Source organism: Labrus mixtus, chromosome 6 (genome assembly GCF_963584025.1).
Source record: "Labrus mixtus chromosome 6, fLabMix1.1, whole genome shotgun sequence".
Taxonomy (NCBI): domain Eukaryota; kingdom Metazoa; phylum Chordata; class Actinopteri; order Labriformes; family Labridae; genus Labrus; species Labrus mixtus.
In genome coordinates this window covers 848,598-868,879 of record NC_083617.1, presented here as the reverse complement: position 1 = coordinate 868,879, position 20,282 = coordinate 848,598, and the positions used below count along the sequence as shown (strand labels likewise).

Sequence of the window (20,282 nt, the reverse complement as noted above, 5' to 3'; positions counted from 1 at the left end):
CTTCCTCCTCCTCTTCCTCCTCTTCCTCCTCCTCCTCCTCTCCTCCTCCTCCTCTTCCTCCTCCTCTTCTTCCTCTTCCTCCTCCTCTTCCTCCTCCTCTTCCTCACCGCAGCGCTCCTCCTGTCCTGCGCCTGCCGGGCCAAACCAAATGGATCAAAGAACAAGAAGCCAAAACAAGGTACTGCAGCCTGTAATCGATCAGTCCTTCTGTTCTGATGTCACTGTGATGATCTCTCTCCCTCTGCAGACGCGTTTAATTCACTTTTTAAATCTGACTCTGTCATTTACAAGAAGTATCTGAAGATTTACAGACTGGGCACCAGTACTCATTATTCATAGTAAGAGAGAAACTCAGTGGGTCAATCTGATGCACTTAAATCAAAGTAGCTGTAGTACAGATTTTGGGGATATTGGCAGGCCAACAATGATGGCTGATATCAGCAAACATGCTGCAGATACAGAAGATTCCCATTGGAGGAAACAGGCTGCAGATCCAAAAGCAAATTTACAAACAACAAATACAGCAAGCAAATAAAACAGGAAGTGTATCAAACACCTCGGATTCAGGAGGAACATTGTGGAGTCCGTCCCGACCGTGGCATGGTGGACCAGCTCTTAACCTTTGCAGGGCTTCTACTTCTGGTATTTATCCTGTTGTTTTGCTTTTTCTGGATAAAATCATTTAACAAGCAAGCTCATTTAAGACTTTAAAAACAAGACAAACATCCATAAAAGTTTGGAAACTGTCCAAGTTCAAAATGTTATGCTTACTAATGATGCTGCAGTAGTGATAACGATGAGGTTTCCTGTCCAAAACCTTAACTGCTTTTTTGAAGAGAGAGTTGATTGGTTTGAACATGCTTGCTGATGCATTTGACCAAGTTGTATAACAATATGTTATGTGAGAAAATATCATTGCATGCATGTAAGCTTTTGCTGACTGTAAAGAAAGCGAAGGTCTAATTTGGTGGAAATTTGAAAGGTTGAATTCTGTAGCTCTGATCATGAAAGAATCGATTTATTGAAGAACTGTTTCATCTCCAAAAGCACTTTTAGAAAACAAAGTTTAATACTTAAAGTCTAAAAAACCAGTCTTGACTCTTCTTCCTGATCCTTCATTTTCTTTTTGTTTCTCGCTCCACAGTCGTTCCTGCCATAGAGTGTGATGTCAGAGCGGGAAAGATCAATCTCCCAGAGTTCATAGTGAAGTGCCCCGCCCACTGTAAGGAGACCAAGCAGCAGGTGTATGGAACCAGCGTGTACGCCTCCATCTCCAGCATCTGCAACGCCGCCATCCACAGGTCAACCCCCCCCCCCCACCGAGTGATGGACGCCAAATGAAAGTCCCATCACGTCTCTGAAAGTCGTATTCAACTTTTCTATTTGCTCCACAGCGGGGTCGTCACGAACGCCGGAGGGAAGGTGATCGTGAGGAAGATGGCCGGGCAGAACGTCTACAAAGGCAGCAACTCGTACGGCGTGCGCTCGCTGTCTCTGCCCAAGTGGAGGGAGTCGTTTGTCGTCTCAGGTATCAACCATGAGGAATTCAAAAAATGTCAAACAGGATTCTGCAGAAAGATCAAACCCACAGCTCTGTTGTGTTTCAGTGGGGAAGCCGAAGAAAGGAGTGATCTACCCGTCCACTCTGGACTACGTCCCCTCCAGACCCACGTACGTCAAAACAGGTGAGACTCTCTCAGGTGAGACTCTCTCAGGTGAGACTCTCTCATGTCATATAGAGCGAGAGGGAGAGAGAGAGAGGCTGGAGACACATTTACCAAACCAGAGACGATCAGTGAGGTACTGTAAGGTCAACAGTTCATGTCCCGGTCACAACGTTTCCTCCAGAGGTCGTCTTAAGTCTGGCTCACTCTGTGCCATTTGTCCCCCGATTGTATAAAAGTCGGGGTGGCATGTCAGCTCACACCGTACGACCCGATTGTCGGGCACGGCCGGAGAGCTCACACTGTACGAGTGAAATCGAGACGGAGCGTTGACAATTGTTAATAAAGTTTCATGTTTCAAAAAAAAAAGAAAAGTTGATACGATCGTAGATATATGGATAGTTTCAGAAAAGTGCTGCACTGATGATCTGTACTGAAAAAATAAAAATAACGCCGGGTTGCGTCCTGCCACTGGTCGCCATGACTACAGTCCTCCCTCGTCCCTCGTGATTATATTGTAGTCACACACAACTTCTGCCGGACCCTTTCATGACGTAATCATCAAGATTTTAAATTCCAAATATCAAACATGTTTGAAATAAATCGGGGCGTCCCCGACGATCGCCGGGCAGATCGAGGACGTTAAGATTGGATCTTTGTACCGCTCACACTACGAGATAATCTGAACAGAGAATCGGATCCGAGCAGCCTCGAGTCGGGAGAGACCCTGAGATTGTTGGGAAGGAAGAATCGGAGCTGAAATCGATGATCCTGCAGAGTGAGCCGGACTTTAGGGGATGAAAAGTGTGCGGTCTTGCTCCCATGTGATGTGGGAATAACCACACCCTGCTTCAGCTACAGACAGAGAACAGACGAGACGACAAATGAAGCAGAGCGGCGTTTAAAAAAATGAGATATTGAGGATGTTAGCGAGTCACCCAGACGAGCGGTTGACATGTTGAGTTTTGCTCTCAGTGTGTTTCTGCAACAAAGACAAAGTTGTGTTTTCTGAATATTTGAGTGAGAGAGTTTGAAAGAGTTACTGAAGAGATCAGAACACGAGCAGGAGGAAGAAGGGTCGTTGCTTTTCTGGGGACAAAAGGTCGCCATGGAGGCTTCCCCGCGCTTGACTCCGAGCGTGTTGAGCGGCACTCAGGTTGAACGAGGAGTCAGAGCGCTGCAGTCTGCTGAAGAATGTTAAGAATGCATGAGTACATGGCGGTTCCTGTAGACGCTCTTCCTCCGCGTTCATCCATCATGCACTCGTTCGTCTTCACCTGTCGTCTCTCTGCAGGTCAGAAGGAGGCCAAAACCACGGCGCTGCCCACGACGACAGCACCTGAACCTACCACGACTACAACACCTGAACCCACCACGACTACAACCACCACGCCGGCTCCGACCACCACCGCACCCCCGACCCCGCCCACCACCACCACCAAGGCTCGGGCTGCGGTGCATAAAGTCAGAGATGCAGGTGATTTAAAGAAACATCATGTTGCATACATGTAGAGGGTCGTGTGTTTACACCGAGGAGATCCATGTAGAAACTAACAACTTTAGCAGCTTGTAGTTAAACTGAGTGATGAAGACGGAGGACTGCAGGTCTGGGATCATGTTGGTTCAGCTTCAGATCATGACTGACAGACTTTTAGAGACACGTCAGCTAGGAACAAGAAGAGAGCTGCAGCTTCTGTCTTACGGCGAGCTAGGAACACTACGTTTAAGGCGACTCATTTCCTCATTGATTACATGAAAATTAACTTAAGCTAGGTGACTAAACACTCAGAAAACAGTCAAAATTGAGCATTGTTTATTTAACAGCCCGTCTGGAGCGTCAGCGACCAAATCAGTTTGATTCTGTTGTTTCCTGTGGGAGTGTCCTAACCCCACACGTAGACGAGGAACGTGAATGGAGGGGGCTCTAAAAGGCTTAGCAGAGCTCGTTAGCTCGTTAGCTTGTTAGCTTGTTAGCTTGTGGTACGAAGTGGAGATAGTGCTGCATTAATAATATCCACATCATGTTTTAAATGTTGACCTTTCACCTGTGTCAGAGAAAAACTTTACTGACCTCACTTCAGTTTGTCCACCTTCAAAATAAAAGCACCACACTTCAGTTTGTCCTCCTTCAAAATAAAAGCACCACACTTCAGTTTAACACGATAGTCAACGCTTGTGGCTCACATTAGTCTTCGGTCCTTGCAGGATAACGTCCAGGTCGCTCAGGTCGAGTGGGTGTATGACAGTTTCAACTGACGCAGCCACACCGCTCTGCTGCTCTGTGATGTCATCTGTCCACTGAGCTCGTTTACATCGGGATAGTAGAGCTTTATGGCAACAGTCTTTAACCAGAGATATATCCCCGGATAGTTCTCACGGGCAGTTAGGACACTCCAATAGGAAACGAGAGAATCAAGCTGGTTTGGTCGCTGACGCTCGCTCGCGTCTCGTGCTGTTTGGACTCGCTGCTCGTTTGTTTAGTTATATTTAAAATAAATCTCAAAGTCTTTAAAGGAGTTCAGGATCTGAGAGACTCTGAGAGCAGAGTCAAACAAAAGAGCCCAGAGTCCCCTGACGACTGACTGACCACGTGATCACCAGACCGTTCATCACTCTTATTAAATGAAAACATAATGAGATGGTAATCATGTCGAGTCATCCTCCCTGCTCGCTCGGGGACATGAATGCAGACACACGGAGCTCGCCGTATCTTCAGGTATGTGTGTAAACGAGATCGGCCGTACGCCAGGAAACCCTCAGAGCGTTTCTGTCTCTCTCATTTTCTGTAACGTTATCTCTCCCCTCGACATATCGGCACCACGTTTGTCTTTCTTCTGTCCAGGCAGCAGCCACCCGTACCTCGCCTCTGTGGCCGCCGCCAGCTCAAGTAAGTGAAGCGAAGCGAACAGGGGTTAGGCTGGTGTCTGTCTGTTTGGTGGCATGTCAGGTTACCGCCTGCTTCATGTTGGGATGTACGTGATGATGGGGGGCCAGTTGGACCAGCATGCAGTTTAATGATATTTTAGATTTAAAGAATTTATCCAGACTGGATCCAAGAAGGAGAAACACACAGATAAAGACACATGGGGTGTAAAGTTTACAACTTTCCTGCAGAAGTCATTAGCATTGTGGCGCAGATAGCAGCTGGGTCGCGCCCCATGTAAGGAGGCTATAGTCCTCCAAGCAGGCAGACCGGGTTCAAGTCCGACCTGTGGCTCCTTTTCAGCATATCATTCCCGATTTCCTAATCTATCCATTGTCCTATCAAATTAAAAAAAGTCTAAAAGCCCCCCCAGAAAAATAAATAATGTGCATCATGTGCTGCAAAGGCGTCACTGTTTACTACTTCCTATCAACGGCACAGCAGGATAAACATCCTTCAAAGTTACCTGATGGTTGCTCAGTGGACAAATTCAAAGATTGAAAAGTATAGAGCGCCACAGGACTGAGTCTTAAAACCAGGAAGTAAGTTAGCATGTTAGCGCCATGGGGTCTAACGTCTAAAAGTCAACGGGGATTTTGAACGTGTTTGTGGTTAGACTCCTGAAATAAGGTCTGTGGTTAACACAAGCTGAAGAGATGTTGGTGTTTTGTTAGACCACATAAACTACGTTAGGTAAAACCTCCACTTGTGAAGTTTGAAGTTTTTACTCGTCTTTAAAAAGGCGGCTGCTAACAAGTGGCTAAATGAGACTACAGTGGTCGTCGGGGACATTAAACGTCATCACGCCGGACACAGAGGGCGGGAACTCTCTCACTAGTCGGAGATGTCTCCTGTAGGTTTAATCTTTAGGTTAAGGTGAATATTATGTTAGTAAACTATTTATTAAGCTACGTGGATTAGTTTATCGGAGATCGTCTGAAGCGTAACGCTAGTGACGTCACAATCATCCCACCGTGGTGTAGTTAGCTCGTAGCATAACGTTAGCTTTTTACTTCTGTCGGCCGCATTAACGCTTCAAACATCATAAAAATGGCGTTCATCTGTGAAGATTATCCTGCTGAACAAAACGCCTACGCTTCAGAAACGAGTGTTTAACACAGAGATTATTTTCTGCAATGATCCAAAATCTACTGAAAACATCCCATAGGAGGATTCTGGTTAGACGCCATGGAGATGATACTTCAGGGTTGGCCTACAAAAATACATCATATGGTTTGTTCTCTATAAAGGAACCACTTGTTTGGCACTCAGACATCTATGGGCTTAATGAATGACATGCATGTTTGAAATCAAGTCGATAAGATGTGCAGAAATAAGATCAGTAGATAGGGGTTCACTTGTGTTTGTTGAAATGTGCCCACGCTTTGTTATTCTCAACACCGGTACAGGACAGTCACAGAGCAGCCAGGCAAAGACTCACAGCCAAGGTATGTCCGTCTCTCTTCACTTTCCTCAAAGTCCTAAAACGTCACATATAACTCGTCTGCTCTGACTTAACGCTGGCGTCTCTTCAAAGTCTTCAGAGGAAGTGCCTATCCCAATAGATTCCCACAGCGTGCCAGTGCAGGTAAACCTTCACGCTTCCTCATTCGACCTTCATCTTTTAACATCTTTCTTTCTTTTGTTCTGATAAACGTTAACTCTGCATGACGTGTGCTAACACCGCTTTAAACACTTTCACTCGTCGTCCAGCAGGGGGCGCTATGTTCTGGAGACGCCGACACTCTGTGTCTGACTGTCTGCTGTCTGTGAAATGAAATAACATTCAAATATAGAATTATAACTTTGGATGTTCCGATGTGTCGTCTCCCTTCACCTGTGATACTTCAGTGTTTTCAGCCTGATGGTGGATTCAGCTCAATGCTAACATTAGCATGCTAACATGCTTTCTGAGGGTGTGGGTCCATCTGGAGTTTTCTTTCTGAGAACCCGCCCGCTTCTCTCCTTAGAAAATAAAAGTTCCCAATGAGGAGAGCGTTTGCAGCAGTCAGTCCTGTCAGAGCTCTCCACCTTTTTTTAGCATAGATTTCTGAGCGCTTTGAGTTGAAAATCGTTCCTTTTAAGGGCGTTAAAATAAGATATTCTCCGTAGTTTTGTCTCCAGCAGATCGTGTCATGTGACCACTTCCTCCTCCCTACGTGTCCAGACAAAGTGGGAGGGCGAGCATACTGAAAACTCTTCATTTACAATCGGTCACTTGAAGGGGCGCCAGTGGCCTAGTGGTCGAAGATGTGATTTGAGGTTTTACTCTTTAGGTGTCATGTTCATTAATACTTCAGGGAACAGACTCAGACGTCTACCAGCTGCATTTTGTTCTACAATTCTACAATTCACTTATCAGACTCTTATCCAAAGTGACGTACATCAGAGAGTAAGAACAACACAAGCAAGGATCTAGAAAAAAGGGAACAATGTCAGTAAGAGCAAACGATCAGCTTTGAGTCTGATTGGACACACAGGTGCTGACAGGAAGTGACCAGAGGCAAAGCACAACATTGAGGGCAGTTCTTGAGAGCTCTAATCAGTATAGAAACCATCTTATAAGTCGTCGTTATCAAACAAAAACCATCGTCATTACCATCATCATCATCAATAATATGGAGACCATCATCATTAAGTTAGTAGGTATTCATGAAAGAGCTGGGTCTTTAGCTTTTTCTTAAAGGTGCAGAGGGACTCTGCAGATCACATGGAGTTTGGAAGTTCATTCCACCACCGGGGGGCGACAGAGGAGAAGAGTCTAGTCAGAGACTTAGGACCCTGTTGTGAAGGTTGGATCAGACGCCTTTCATTGGCAGAGTGTAGTGGGGGGGGGGGGAGTGTAGACCTGGATCAGAGAGTTAAAGTAAGGAGGAGATGTTTCTGTGTCTGTTTTGTAAGCGAGCAGCAGAGTTTTAAATTTGATGTGAGCAGTAACTGGGAGCCAGTGGAGGGAGATGAACAGCGGAGTGACATGTGCTCTTTTAGGAAGGTTGAAGACCAGTCGTGCTGCCAGTCGTTCTCCTTTCTCCGTCACAACATATAAAAACTTGTTCCTGTGAAACGTTTAAGGTCATCTGATAATAACAAACTTCTCTTCATGTCGTCTGTAATCTGTTTGTTCTTCGACCTCGGTCGCAGGTCTGCGCAGACCAGAGGCCGGCTCGGCTATCAGGAGGCAGCCGACCTCTCCAGTGGGCTCAGGTCAGCCTCGTCACACACACACACACACACACACACACACACACACACACACACACACACAGGTAGACATGATGGGGCTGACAGGGGGGGGGGGGGGGGGGGGGAGATGTCTGTGTTGGAACAAGAATCTGGGAGACGTAAGTCGGACCCTCGTGTCCACACCCATAAGCCCCTGTGATCGTCACCCCGGGGTCACCACTAATCCACTCCATGGAGCCGCTAACATTCCTGTTCTCTGTCATCGAGCACATCCTCATCTTCATGTTTTCATTTCTGTGAGATGAAAAGAAGCGCCTGTAAACACGGCCGGCTGCAGAAAGGCGTTTGTTTTTGATATCATGCTGCGGAGAGAAAAGCCTTCCACTCCCCTCACCGCTAACAGCTGGGCTGCGTTTGATGATGCTGAAGCGTTTTCTTCCTGCTTCTTCTTCCTCTCTGATTCTGTTTCTCATTCAAACAGCTTTTAACAGAGTTCAGCCGGCCCCGCCCGAGCGGACTTCAACCATGAGCCAGGCCAACCCGGGTAAGTATCTCCAGACCTTTAGCCGGGGGTCCTCTCACACACACACACACACACACACACACACACACACAGAGGCGATAATAAAACTGTGGATGAAATGTTTTAAAAAGCAGCACTAATGTCGACCCTCTGGGGGATTCTCTGGTTCAATGAGTGGACAGTCCTCCAGGAACGCCGGGCGGAGACACTTTCACTGTAAAGAGAATCAGCAGCAAGCACTTCGATGTGCTTTAAAGTCTTTATATGTGATTTATTGATCCAGCAGATGTCGCCCTTGAGCACCAGCATGAAACCAAAACAACTCGCGCTGCATTGTTGTGTTAGCATGCTAATGCTAGCGATCTTTATTATGCTCGTATCTTCACACTGCATGTAAATTTACCTGAAATGAGCGTGATCTAGAAACACAGTTAAGCAGTGAGTACAGTATGTTATTCTTCTTTTTTGTAGTCCCTCAATTAAACAACTTTTATACACGAGGGGAGGAGTCAGCCGGCCGTCCTGGCGATGTAAACAAAGTGAAGATAGGACTCTGAAAACTCTGAAAACATCACAGACAGTGGGACTCGGGTGTTACACCCATTGTAGACAGTCATGACTCACAGAGTTATTTTCAGAGGAGATACTTGATTTATATATTTAAGTGTGAAACATCACAGATTAAGACTTTAAAGATGAGAAACGATGTGACATCTGCATTCCTCTTGTTTCCAAACGAGGCGATGAGAAGAAGATTCAGAGAGTCTCAAAAAGTATGAAATAAGATGTGCAGCTCTGCAGGATCTGGGTCGACTCTCCAGCCTGTCAGGAATAGAAAGCTCTCGCCGTTCAAACCAGGCGAGGTTTGGCTCGGAGGGAAATGTGCTTCTGTTTTTGTTTCTGTGGAATGCAAACCAGTGGATCCTTAAAATTAGACCTTCAGACTGTGCCTGATTGTATGATATAAAATCTAAAGCTGGTGCATCATCTCGCTGACCTTATTCCTGAAGAGATTGAGTTTTGGTCGGTATCATGATCTTATACTTTGTTGATGCCCTCGGGGGAATTCTTTATGCTGGAGGTCAGAGGTCAAAGGTCAGGATCAGCGTCTTTCTCAGGGACTCTCCAGCAGGGTGGAAGCTCGCTGCCATTCAGAGTTTTGATCTTTGATTTACGAGTTGAGAGGGTCTTCCCTCCTCAGTCGCTCTGCCATCCGTCTGCCTCAAACAGATGTTTGGAGATACTCTCTGGGTCTGATGCAGCCGAGCTATGAGGTGTCCACATGACAGCCACAGAGGTTAATGGAAAAGGTGACTGGATTCTGTTTGTGAGGTCTCTGTCATGACCTTCAGAGAGTTCAGCGCCTCCAGACATTTTGCTACACAGCCATATAAACGTTTTCTCCTCCCTTAAACATGTCACTTTACAGCTGCAAAGAAAAGAAAAAGATTTATCAGGGCTAATATGCTACAGACAAATACTAAATAGTTCACAACTTTAAAGCCAGAGGGGGGGGGGGGGGATCAACTCCACGTCCACGGGTAAAAGACAACACAAGGTTCACCCTCGTTTTAGAACGAGCTTTATCCACTTGGTGTTTCTCCTCACTCTCATTATATTTTCTCTTCTTCGCTGCTACGTCCACGTCCGTCATTTTCCCCGCTTGGAATCTCATCCAATCACTGAATTGTATCCAATAAACCGGGGGGGGGGGGGGCTTCTGTATGAGGTAAGGTGGATGAGTGACCCTGATCCTGTTCTGACCTCCTGCCCGCAGTGATCACTGGAGTGGTGATGATGGAGAGAGTTAACCTCGATCACTCGTTTCATCCAAAGTAACAACAGTGATGTCTGCTGCAGAGCAGATTAAGCTAATCTCTGCCTCCGACTATCTACACTGTCCCTGCTTTGACACCAACATTACAATAATACTCCCACGCTTCACTTGGCTCTCCCAGCCCGTCCTCGCCAACAAAGACCCTGCTCGCTCACGGCCACTCGATGGGAACCTCAGAGGCCGGGCGGTGTTTGTGTAAGCTGCGCGTCCACCACAGGGAGGGGTTAACTGGAGTGTGTTGTCCCCTGGTTGGTCGGTTAGACACATCAGATGTTTTGTTATGGCTTTAATCAGCTGTTTGTTTGGTCAGAATAAACCGCCTGGTGTTTTTGTTGCCACGCTTTAGCTTCAAACTTTGAGTCTTGTGGAAATGAACAGAAACAGAAACACATTTTCTCCGTCTCTCTACCCTGCAGCAGGTAGAAAAAAAAAAGCCAAATGTCACGACACACCCTGAGGTCGCTCAGTCGCCGTCTGTCCTGCATGTTTAGTGTCTGTGTCAAGGCGCTAATAACCGGGCAGGTCGAGAGGAGGTCACAGGTACGCTCCTCCTTCATGCTTCTGTCCTGAACTAAGCTCTCCCCCTGCACAGCTTTTCCCAGAAGGGAGTGGGCGCCCCCCCCTGTCTCTCGTCCTGATTGGTTCCCTGGTGCTCGACGACCAACAGGTACTGAATGCATCATAGACTCCTCCCTCTTTAACCATTCATAAAACATATTCTGAGATATATGTTTCATGTATTGTTTAAACATCAGTAAGAATGGTATGGGTCCAATATTCACAGTAATATGAAATGTTTGTTTCTGTTCAGGTAGGTTTTAAAAATCTCTTAAATTCTTTGCTATAACTCCACGGCGTTAAGAGCGCTAAGAGCGTAGCATTGCATCGAGCGTCCACCATCTTGCTCCTGAACATTTTCTTTTTTTTTTTACGTGGCCCTAATACTCTGTCGTAGTTTCCACTTGAAAAACATCGAGTTATATTTTTGCTGATCGTTATGTTTTTTTAAATCACTCTATCACAATCGGTTCAATTTTTAAACATTTAAAGATTTTTCAAGGTTGAACTTTAATTTTCGGACGGCACTAAATGCTAACTGCAGCAAGCTAACATTAGTTAGCTCAAAGTGCCCGATCACACAGAGACGCGTCGCCAGCAAAAAACACTTTTTTTCCCGTCTATCGTACTGCTTGCCATGCGCTCGTCTCTGCTTCTGTACCACACGTTTTTTTAGCGTTCTTTGGGAGCGCAAAATGTTTTTCAACCCAAGAAGTCGAGTCGCAGCGGTCGTCAGTGTCACTTGGCTGAAGCAGCCAATCAAATCAAGTAGGCTTTCCCCCCCGCTCCACATGAGCTGGTAGCTGTTTTTATTCCCAAATTTTTATTTTTATTTATTCCCAGGACCGTGCCTAGGGCGACGTGTCTCTGTGTGATCCATCCCTAAGTCTAGCAGAGGGTTACCCTGACCCTAATAACCCTCCACCCATTCTCTACTGTGCATTCAGATGTTAGTTATGGAGCTCCAGACTCTGGATACACGTGGAGCGAGACAGACACGCCTGAGATGACAGGTAAGGCCGTTCAACATGACAGCATGGTGTGTACTGCCCCCTCTGACAGAGGCAGGTTACTACACTGTGTGTTTCCTGTTGCATGCTTGAATCAGCGAGGCAGTGCGGTATCTGCTGAGCACGTATGTGTTGAATTGTCTCCATATGTAAGAACATGCAGTGTGTCTCTGAGGACCGTGTGTTTACACGCCGTCTGCCTGCCATATGAGCGACTCGTCTGAAGTGTGGAGACGAGCGGAGGGAAGGATTACTGTTAGTGCACGTTTGTTTTTTTCTAATGGTCTGGGATTGGTCACGAGTTCAGACTGCGTGACCAATCACAACCATGGAAATGTGGTTTCCTCTTGAGTTCATTGTGGGAATACTAACGGGTTTCACGACCTCCTCCTCTAGCTCGGGATCACAGGCCTGATATGTCAGAATATGAGCGCTGGTTTTATAACTTTGGACCGCACCGTAAGTCTTTTTCATTTCTTTTCTTTGGGATCTTAACGAGTCTTGGGGGTGCAGGTTTTAGTTATTTTGGGATTCAGGTTTAAACTCATGACAATGTTCCCTCTTTGTCCTCTGACACACCATGACTCTGAATGTCTTTCCTTTTTCCATGAAGTCTTGTATTTAAATGAGTGTGAAAAACGATAATAAACGAGATGTATGTTAACGAGCTAGCTGACAACGAGGACACGACAGTCGTTAGTGGAACGTTCAACAAGTTGTGAAATAAACGTCTGTGCTCGACGTACGTATCATCAGGAGTTCATTAAGAAGATTGATACCACTCATGTGAGTCTGATGACGAGAAGCCAGTTAGCCTAGCCTAGCTTAGCTTAGCTTAGCACAAATAATGGAAAAAGTGCTGAAACATAGCTCCCTGCAAAATACAAAGTAATGGACACACTAAACAAAACGAGAGTGAGAGCACATCCTGACCTCCCTCCTCTGGCTCCACGCTAGTTTTAGGGTTCATTTTAAATCTGTATTGTTGTTTTTTAAATCGTTACACGGGTCAGCGCAACACCACAAAACATCTCAGGACTTTTTAAGCCCTACAGTATAGAGATCTCTGAGATCTGCCGACCAGCTGCTTTTAACAAGTCCAGAAGGATAGCGAGCGTTTCCTTCTATAGCTCCAAAACTTTGGAAACCAAGCTGCCCCGCCCATTCATACTCCACTCTCTCTCTCTGATTCTATCTCTATCTGTCTCTCTAAATAAAACCCCCATGTGCCCACATTCCTCTGATTGGTCAGCTCTCTGGAAGCCTTCTAAGGGGGGCAGAACGCTGCAGGGCTGCCAGGGGAGGGCTGCTCTCCAGGTCTGGTAGAAGAGAGTCTCTGTAAGAGGTTTCAGAGGCTTGAAGTAATCTGGTGAAATTCTCGGCTTCATATCGGGGAACTATGGCGTGATTTACAGAAGAAGCCGTTTAGCGCCCCCTGCAGACTCATCCTGGGATTTCTCCAACATACGTTTACCTCATGATCTGAGACTTTGACCACGTTTACTTTGAGCCTCCAGCTGTAACACTAGATGACAGTTTTAAAACGTGGATCAGCAGAAAAGGTCGACTTTAACTCACAGGCTTGAGAGTGGTATCCATCTTTTTATCCGACTCTTTGCCAGAACGCCAAAAAGCTTCAGTCTAAAATAAACAAACCACTTCCAATCTGGCCAAAGACACAACACGCTCCCTTCAGATTACAGACTGCGCTAACATCTGTCTGAGGATGCAGACGAACGTCCAAGTCGTAACATGCAGCCAAGGTTTGGAGAAAAACACCACAATCCATCCGACCGACTGAAACCAGAGCAGCCGAGCGGAGTGACTGTAACACCACGCTGTGTTTATATCCGTCACACATGGTTTCTCTTTCTCACTCTCTTTACTTTTAGCGCCTCGCTCCTCCGACTCAGAAGGGAACCGTAAAGTCCCGCTGGACGCCACCCACACCCGAGGTGAGCTGAAACACAAAAAATAACAGCTGATGATGTCTGCTGCTTTGTGTGAAAGGAGAGCTAACATGTAGCTTGTGTTTTATCTACACAGTGGAGTCAGTGGACGCCTGGAAGCCAGAAGCTAACCTTTATGAATCAGGTGAGTGAGTTAGAACGCAGCAGCCAGAAGCTAACCTTTATGAATCAGGTGAGTGAGTTAGCACGCAGCAGCCAGAAGCTAACCTTTATGCATCAGGTGAGTGAGTTAGAACGCAGCAGCCAGAAACTAACCTTTATGAATCAGGTGAGTGAGTTAGCACGCAGCAGCCAGAAACTAACCTTTATGAATCAGGTGAGTGAGTTAGCACGCAGCAGCCAGAAACTAACCTTTATAATCAGGTGAGTGAGTTAGCACGCAGCAGCCAGAAGCTAACCTTTATGAATCAGGTGAGTGAGTTAGCACGCAGCAGCCAGAAACTAACCTTTATGAATCATGTGAGTGAGTTAGCACGCAGCAGCCAGAAGCTAACCTTTATAATCAGGTGAGTGAGTTAGCACGCAGCAGCCAGAAGCTAACCTTTATGAATCAGGTGAGTGAGTTAGCACGCAGCAGCCAGAAGCTAACCTTTATGAATCAGGTGAGTGAGTTAGCACGCAGCAGCCAGAAGCTAACCTTTATGAATCAGGTGAGTGAGTTAGCACGCAGCAGCCAGAAGCTAACCTTTATGAATCAGGTGAGTGAGTTAGCACGCAGCAGCCAGAAGCTAACCTTTATGAATCAGGTGAGTGAGTTAGCACGCAGTAGCCAGAAGCTAACCTTTATAATCAGGTGAGTGAGTTAGCACGCAGCAGCCAGAAGCTAACCTTTATGAATCAGGTGAGTGAGTCAGAACGCAGCAGCCAGAAGCTAACCTTTATGAATCAGGTGAGTGAGTTAGCACGCAGCAGCGACGGCGCCTGAGAATGAACAATAAAGGGGCTTGGCTTTTTACAGAACGTGCAGAAGAGAAAACACCACAACAAGTAATACTTAAACTATCCCAGACGTACAATTGAATTATAAAAATGCATCTATTGTCTGACGATGATTTTACTAAAACGTTTCATTGCGTTGCTTCCAGTCAAAGATTGATCCAAAGGTAACTGGACTGGTAAAGAATTTGAAGACGTTTCACTCCTTCAGTTCTACTCTAACTGGTGGACGGAGCGAGTCAATCAAGTCCAGTTGCGTTTGGATCAAGCTTCGATTTTCTGACCTGGATGATTGGGAAAACCTTCAGCCACAGAAAGGACTTTGATTTTTGAGAGTTGCTGCCCTGGATTGTTAGCTTTTAACAATCTCTATAAACAGATATCTAACAGTCAGATGATACCTGATGAGCTGAGTTGTTATATCACGTCTCAAACCTTCTGACAGGTTCACCATGCTGACCCTCGCTCTCGTTTCAGGTCGAGAAATCGATGTAAATGTACAACAAGAGCACAGCTGATTCGATCAGTATGGATCTAAATAAACACACACAAAAAATCAACAAACTAATAAGATTAATATAAAAGTCACCACCAGAGGGAGTCGGTGGATTAAACTCTTCATTTGTGGACAAAATGGGCCGACACTCACTGACTGACACACACTCAGCAGATTTATCTGACGTTACCATGGAAACAGCTTTAGCTAGCTAATGTTAGCCAGCTGTACAGAATTAGCTTATTTTTATCTGATGAAGCCGCACCGGAGCGTCCTGCTCTTCGTCCTGATCATCCTCCATGTTTGGCATCCCAACGTCTTCCTACAGGTTATTAGCAATTAGCATCCTCATTAGCAAGAATTAGCTGCCTGTTAGCACCTCCATCACCCTCTCTCCTTCGTTTCATTAAACTTCATTTACTAAATGTAGAGTACGTGATGTTTCAATGACCAGAATCAGGCTGTAAGCTAGAAGTACAAATATTAGTATTCATATATAATGAATAAATGATGGCAGACATTTTGGTTTTTAGGGTTTTAAGATTCCAGGAGGGATTTTAAGTTGGACATGAAGACGTTTGTCTCAAGATTTAAATGACGAGAACTGGACCTGAGGGCAGAACTAAAAACAAAAGATCCATTAAAACAAAAAGGCAAAAACAAAACCTTACTTCAGAAAGTCCATGAACCGACAACGAGAGGGAAGATACACTGAGACTAAACACACACCTGAGGTTATCAGACGCAGGTGAAGACAATCAGGACAAACAACATGGAGGGAAACCAGACAAAGGGAGGAAGTGAGACAAGAAACACTGCAGAGGAGAACTTCAAAATAAAACAGGAAACTCTAAAGACACACAGAGAACTCAAGAATAAAACAGTAACCACACACACAGGACTGGCTGCTGTATTGTTGTCATAGCAACCAGCACTTCAACATAGCATGTTTCCTTAATGTCTGATCAGATAGTAAGATACCTTTATCATCTCACTCTCTACACATCTCACTGATTGGTTCTTTAATGTTTTCTTGCTTTTCAGGCTTCAGCGCCAGAGAACAAGAACCTGCACCCAGAGCACCCGAGCCCATGTCACAGGGAGACCTGAGTAAGTCCCACAAACTAGTCTCAGACAGTTCTCGTTTAGACCGTTTTGACGGTCTCGTCTCGGCCTTTAAGGGTCAGAGGTCAAGTCGTCTCTGAGTCTGCTGTGACCTTGTCGTTTGTCGTCTGTCGTTCCTGCAGACTGTAAGGTGGACCTGGCCTTCCTGATGGACGGGAGCTGGAGCATCGGGAAGAGACGCTTCAAGATCCAGAAGGACTTCCTCGCCGAGGTCGCTCAGACCATCAATGTGGGCGTGGCCGGACCCATGATGGGAATCATCCAATACGGGTGAGCTCGCCGTCAGTGCTGCTGGACGCCACGTCGTTGATAGAAAAGATGATTTAATAATGTTCTTCCTCTGCAGGGACGACCCGGTGACCGAGATCAGTCTGAAGTCTTACTCGAACTCCAGAGAGGTCAAGTCTGCCGTGGATAAGATCGTGCAGAAAGGAGGCCTCTCCAACGTGGGTGAGTGACCCCCCCGCCGCCCGCTGCCCGCCGCCAGCTTCAGTAAATGCCAACAAGTGAAAGTGTGAAAGAGAAAAGGCTGCAATTATCGCACGGTTTACGAGGCAGGCACATTCTCACATGCAAGGATGGAATTAAATCTAAATCTGCTGTGAGATGCTGTTCACTAAATTACAGTCCTGCGTCTGTTTTTCCCTCCGCTCTGACGACAGCGCGTCAGGCGGCGGGGGTCAGCGCTCCGAGGAGAGGAGCTGTTCCTCCGCTTCGGCTGGTGCGTCAGAAAGCATCCGCTGCCACGTGTTCTTTTTATGGTTTGCTAAATTCTGCAGTCAAACACACAGAACTGTGTTTGTGTTTGAAGTGCTCTCTAATCAGACGACAGTGTGAGACACTGAGACCACCAGCAGGACTGTGATTATTTCAGTTTGAGGGAAATGCATTCTCTGCGTTTTGCTGTTTTTAAGGCACACTGTTGTCTGAGGGAGACATGGCGGATGATGCTAAAGTGTTCTGGTCACGTCTCTCTGAAGACATGTGACCACAATGATCCGTCCAGGATTTCCATCTTTTTATCTTTGAGTAAAAAAAGACACCTTCCTGCTGAAGAGCACGCTGGTAGACGGAGAAACGAGGGACACAAAACGTTATAATGAGGAATGTGACATCGTCCATAAAACCTAAAAAAAACACTGTAGAATTACAAGTTTACTGAGCGGGTGGTGAAGTTCTTTGTACACCTCCGTGTGAGATATCCCCGTCCTTCAGGAGTCTCTCTGTGAAGAGGTTCCTGGTTTGAATCCCCGTCCTTCAGGAGCCTCTCTGTGAGGAGGTTCCTGGTTTGAATCCCCGTCTGTTGGGAGTCTCTCTGTGAGGAGGTTCCTGGTTTGAATCCCCGTCATTCAAGAGTCTCTCTGTGAGGAGGTTCCTGGTTTGAATCCCCGTCTGTCGGGAGTCTCTCTGTGAGGAGGTTCCTGGTTTGAATCCCCGTCTGTCGGGAGTCTCTCTGTGAGGAGGTTCCTGGTTTGAATCCCCGTCTGTCGGGAGTCTCTCTGTGAGGAGGTTCCTGGTTTGAATCCCCGTCTGTCAGGAGTCTCTCTGTGAGGAGGTTCCTGGTTTGAATCCCCGTCCTTCAGGAGTCTCTCTGTGAGGAGGTTCCTGGTATAAATCCCCGCCTTTCGGGAGTCTCTCTGTGAGGAGGTCCCTGGTTTGAATTCCCGTCCTTCAGGAGTCTCTCTGTGAGGAGGTTCCTGGTTTGAATCCCCGTCTGACGGGAGTCTCTCTGTGAGGAGGTTCCTGGTTTGAATCCCCGTCTGACAGGAGTTTCTCTGTGTGGAGGTTCCTGGTTTGAATCCCCGTCTGACGGGAGCCTCTCTTTGATGAGGTTCCTGGTTTGAATCCCTTTCTGACAGGAGCCTCTCTGTGTGGAGGTTCCTGGTTTGAATCCCCGTCTGTCGGGAGTCTCTCTGTGAGGAGGTTCCTGGTTTGAATCCACGTCCTTCAGGAGTCTCTCTGTGAGGAGGTCTCTGGTTTGAATCCCCGTCTGTCTGGAGTCTCTCTGTGAGGAGGGTCCTGGTTTGAATCCCCGTCCTTCAGGAGTCTCTCTGTGAGGAGGTTCCTGGTTTGAATCCCCGTCTGTCGGGAGCCTTTCTGTGAGGAGGTTCCTGGTTTGAATCCCCGTCCTTCAGGAGTCTCTCTGTGAGGAGGTTCCTGGTTTGAATCAACGTCTGTCGGGAGTCTCTCTGTGAGGAGGTTCCTGGTTTGAATCCCCGTCTGACGGGAGTGTCTCTGTGTGGAGGTTCCTGGTTTGAATCCCCGTCTGTCAGGAGTCTCTCTGGGAGGAGGTTCCTGGTTTGAATCCCCGTCTGTCAGGAGTCTCTCTGTGAGGAGGTTCCTGGTTTGAATCCCCGTCCTTCAGGAGTCTCTCTGTGTGGAGGTTCCTGGTTTGAATCCCCGTCTGACAGGAGTCTCTCTGTGAGGAGGTTCCTGGTTTGAATCCCCGTCTTACAGGAGTCTCTCTGTGTGGAGGTTCCTGGTTTGAATCCTCGTCCTTCAGGAGTCTCTCTGTGAGGAGGTTCCTGGTTTGAATCCCCGTCTGTCGGGAGTCTCTCTGTGAGGAGGTTCCTGGTTTGAATCCCCGTCTCACAGGAGTTTCTCAGTGTGGAGGTTCCTGGTTTGAATCCCCGTCTGACAGGAGTCTCTCTGGGAGGAGGTTCCTGGTTTGATTCCCCGTCTGACGGGAGTCTCTCTGGGAGGAGGTTCCTGGTTTGAATCCCCGTGTGACAGAAGTCTCTCTGTGTGGAGGTTCCTGGTTTGAATCCCCGTCTGTCGGGAGTTTCTCAGTGTGGAGGTTCCTGGTTTGAATCCCCGTCCTTCAGGAGTCTCTCTGTGAGGAGGTTCCTGGTTTGAATCCCCGCCTGACAGGAGTTTCTCTGTGAGGAGGTTCCTGGTTTGAATCCCCGTCTGACAGGAGTCTCTCTGGGAGGAGGTTCCTGGTTTGATTCCCCGTCTGACGGGAGCCTCTCTGGGAGGAGGTTCCTGGTTTGAATCCCCGTCCTTCAGGAGTCTCTCTGTGTGGAGGTTCCTGGTTTGAATCCCCGTCTGACAGGAGTTTCTCTGTGAGGAGGTTCCTGGTTTGAATCCCCGTCTGTCAGGAGTCTCTCTGTGAGGAGGTTCCTGGTTTGAATCCCCGTCCTTCAGGAGTCTCTCTGTGAGGAGATTCCTGGTTTGAATCAACGTCTGTCGGGAGTCTCTCTGTGAGGAGGTTCCTGGTTTGAATCCCCGTCTGACAGGAGTCTCTCTGTGAGGAGGTTCCTGGTTTGAATCCCCGTCTGACAGGAGTCTCTCTGTGAGGAGGTTCCTGGTTTGAATCCCCGTCTTACAGGAGTCTCTCTGTGTGGAGGTTCCTGGTTTGAATCCTCGTCCTTCAGGAGTCTCTCTGTGAGGAGGTTCCTGGTTTGAATCCCCGTCTGTCGGGAGTCTCTCTGTGAGGAGGTTCCTGGTTTGAATCCCCGTCTGACAGGAGTTTCTCAGTGTGGAGGTTCCTGGTTTGAATCCCCGTCTGACAGGAGTCTCTCTGGGAGGAGGTTCCTGGTTTGATTCCCCGTCTGACGGGAGTCTCTCTGGGAGGAGGTTCCTGGTTTGAATCCCCGTCTGACAGAAGTCTCTCTGTGTGGAGGTTCCTGGTTTGAATCCCCGTCTGTCGGGAGTCTCTCTGTGAGGACGTTCCTGGTTTGAATCCCCGTCTGACAGGAGTTTCTCAGTGTGGAGGTTCCTGGTTTGAATCTCCGTCCTTCAGGAGTCTCTCTGTGAGGAGGTTCCTGGTTTGAATCCCTGTCTGACGGGAGTCTCTCTGGGAGGAGGTTCCTGGTTTGAATCCCCGTCTGACAGAAGTCTCTCTGTGTGGAGGTTCCTGGTTTGAATCCCCGTCTGTCGGGAGTCTCTTTGTGAGGAGGTTCCTTGTTTGAATCCCCGTCCTTCAGGAGTCTCTCTGTGAGGAGGTTCCTGGTTTGAATCCCCGTCTGACAGGAGTTTCTCTGTGTGGAGGTTCCTGGTTTGAATCCCCGTCTGACAGGAGTCTCTCTGGGAGAAGGTTCCTGGTTTGATTCCC

At 47.3% G+C, this 20,282-nt stretch overlaps 1 protein-coding gene across 7 annotated transcripts in view; it reads left to right on the top strand.

Annotated features, from left to right (window-relative positions):
- The window catches only part of vit (vitrin), a 38,835-nt gene that overhangs the window by 8,752 nt on the left and 9,801 nt on the right, over positions 1-20,282 (top strand). The window contains exons 3-20 of one of the 7 annotated variants that reach the window (XM_061039393.1): positions 113-178; positions 1,145-1,301; positions 1,395-1,528; positions 1,608-1,685; positions 2,959-3,141; positions 4,507-4,551; positions 5,997-6,035; positions 6,125-6,175; positions 7,729-7,791; positions 8,252-8,314; positions 10,723-10,797; positions 11,636-11,701; positions 12,095-12,157; positions 13,591-13,653; positions 13,745-13,792; positions 16,145-16,210; positions 16,348-16,495; positions 16,572-16,675. In XM_061039393.1, coding sequence (XP_060895376.1) covers positions 113-178; positions 1,145-1,301; positions 1,395-1,528; positions 1,608-1,685; positions 2,959-3,141; positions 4,507-4,551; positions 5,997-6,035; positions 6,125-6,175; positions 7,729-7,791; positions 8,252-8,314; positions 10,723-10,797; positions 11,636-11,701; positions 12,095-12,157; positions 13,591-13,653; positions 13,745-13,792; positions 16,145-16,210; positions 16,348-16,495; positions 16,572-16,675 — 1,512 coding nt within the window. The remainder of the gene's footprint in view (positions 1-112; positions 179-1,144; positions 1,302-1,394; positions 1,529-1,607; positions 1,686-2,958; positions 3,142-4,506; positions 4,552-5,996; positions 6,036-6,124; positions 6,176-7,728; positions 7,792-8,251; positions 8,315-10,722; positions 10,798-11,635; positions 11,702-12,094; positions 12,158-13,590; positions 13,654-13,744; positions 13,793-16,144; positions 16,211-16,347; positions 16,496-16,571; positions 16,676-20,282) is intronic. The other 6 variants (XM_061039394.1, XM_061039395.1, XM_061039396.1 and 3 more) reach the window with 6 other exon arrangements.